This window comes from Charadrius vociferus, unplaced genomic scaffold (assembly GCF_000708025.1).
Source record: "Charadrius vociferus isolate BGI_N301 unplaced genomic scaffold, ASM70802v2 scaffold411, whole genome shotgun sequence".
Lineage (NCBI taxonomy): Eukaryota > Metazoa > Chordata > Aves > Charadriiformes > Charadriidae > Charadrius > Charadrius vociferus.
This window is the reverse complement of record NW_009646935.1, coordinates 4,025,485-4,027,516: the sequence shown is the minus strand read 5'-3', so window position 1 is coordinate 4,027,516 and position 2,032 is coordinate 4,025,485. Positions and strand designations below refer to the sequence as shown.

The 2,032-nt window shown below is 63.1% G+C and overlaps 1 protein-coding gene across 1 annotated transcript in view; it reads right to left on the bottom strand.

Moving 5' to 3' along the window:
* Window positions 1-56: 56 nt before the first annotated feature.
* Window positions 57-2,032, bottom strand: part of LOC104295163 (phosphofurin acidic cluster sorting protein 1-like) — a 21,159-nt gene continuing 19,183 nt past the window's right edge. Inside the window, exons 19-24 of the mRNA XM_009894871.1 lie at window positions 1,627-1,669; window positions 1,481-1,523; window positions 1,238-1,379; window positions 833-1,056; window positions 518-631; window positions 57-417 (exon numbers count right to left, since the gene is read on the bottom strand). Coding sequence (XP_009893173.1) covers window positions 302-417; window positions 518-631; window positions 833-1,056; window positions 1,238-1,379; window positions 1,481-1,523; window positions 1,627-1,669 — 682 coding nt within the window. The 3' untranslated portion in view covers window positions 57-301. The remainder of the gene's footprint in view (window positions 418-517; window positions 632-832; window positions 1,057-1,237; window positions 1,380-1,480; window positions 1,524-1,626; window positions 1,670-2,032) is intronic.

Here is a 2,032-nt window from a genome sequence, read left to right as displayed (position 1 = left end):
AGAGCCCTTTCTGGGTCCCTGCTGGCTGGTGCCAACCTTTCTCCCAGGCTGCTGTTGGGGGTCATGGGAGGCAGATGGCATGGTGCCCTGGCTGGTGTCGGAGGGTGCATGGACCCGGTCTCACTGGCCTCACCTTCACGGGTCTTGGCCCACAGGGAGTGGTGCGGGTGCGGTATCTCCCTCTGCAGAGCAGGCAGGGGTTGGGCCGCAGAAGAGAGGGGACGAGAGCGTGTCCATCTCTCCGTCTCCTTGTCTCCTCCTGCGACCCTCCGCAGCTCCATCCCAGGGCTGCCCCCGCATCTCACACACTCTTTGAATAGCCAAAGATGCCCACAGGGAGGTACTTGACGTGCGTTGGCCACTGTGCTGCCAGCTGGAAAAACTTCACATCGTTCCACTCCACCCCATCTATGGAGACTGAGAGGAGAGGGTGCAGTGAGGCACAGCCCCACCACAGGCAGCCTGTGCTGCTTGGTCTGCCCCACTGCCACCCCATGGGGCTCGCGCCTTCCCTCACCTCGCAACATGGTGTTCTGGTGCTTGGCTGTGCAGATGAGGCGTGTGATCCCTTCGATGACTTGGCTTTTGGGCTCCAGGTCCTTCTCTTTTGGTTTCTTGCTCAGGAACATCACTGAGGGGTGAGGACAAACAGGGCCAATGTTAGTATGGCCCCACCTGGCCCTGGGTGGGAGCCCTCACCCCAGGGCTGGCTGCACTGACTGGCCCCTGCTGGGTCAGGTCTCAGCCCTGCCCTCCTGCGGGCCCCCCCTCCCCTTTTTGCAACGGATTGTGGCCCCACAGCTGTCAAGCACCCCAGGCTGGGCTTGGTTACCTTTCTTGTTTTTCTCCTTGGTGACCACGGTCATGGCCATGGTGCTAGGGGGCACCAGCTCCCCTGTGCCAGGGATGCGGCTGACCTGGAGTGAGCGGAAGTTGCTCTTGAGTGTGTTCTTGATACCCGTCTCCCGCTTCTCGCCCTCCTTCTTCCTGTCCGGCCCTTGTGTTGTCCAGTAGTCCACCTGCAGGCCCATCACCTCCACACCAGGGCTCAGAGACCTGGGCAAGAGGGGCAGCACCATGCAGCACACATGTGCTGTCCTTGCTCCTCTCCCTGCCCGTAGCCTGCCCTGGGAGCACACTGGCCCAATAACCCCAGGATGCGGCAGCCTAACCAGTGAGCGCCTCAAACCCTCCCACCCCAGCACCCACTGCCTCAGACTGAGTGGGACTTCCTTACCCAGCACCCGAGAGGCCGCTGCTGACAGACGGGGAGGGTGGCGGGGTGCTCACAGTCTCCTTGCCATAGGGGGCCGCTCCGCTGACGGCTGGTGCTGAGCTCAGCAGGGATGGGGTACAGACTGTAGCATCATCTGAGTCCACTGGGGAGGAAAAGTGTGGGTCAGGGGGGCTGGGGGACACCAACAAGGGTATTGCCACAGTGGAGAAGGGAACCAGGGACTGTGGGCTCCCAAGGACTCACCAGAGGCGCTGAAGGACTGCTCCACCAGGCCCACCTTCACCACCTGCAAGGACAGCCAAGTCAGATGATCCCCGGCATCAGCAGGGCTGTGCCCTGCCCCTCCCCCCTCCAGCCCCGATTGCCCGCTGGCCCCTCAACACACTCACCCCCACAAAGGGTACAAACTTCTGGCAGGAGTCCTCATCGGGGCTGCACGAGAAAGAGAGGCTGGTCAGGGTCTGGGTGTGCTGAGCAGCTAGCCTTGTGGGGGTGTGCTGAGCAGCTAGCCTGGTGGCCCAGGGACCCCCACGCTGGCAGGGGCCAATGCTGGCTCACGGCCACTGGGAACATCTCCTCTGCCCTCCCTCCCATGGGACCCTCTGTCCCCAACATGGCAGCACAGGGCACACTACACAAGGAGGCAAGGAATTGGCCCCTCCAGTGCTGGGAGAGGGCTTGCATGCGGGAGGGCAGCCCTGCCCCGCTTTGGGGTCACGGCTCCTCTGCACGGCAAGAGGGATGGACGGACATGGGGGGGAAGGGGGGGGGCCAGGCAGCGGCACAGAAAGCACA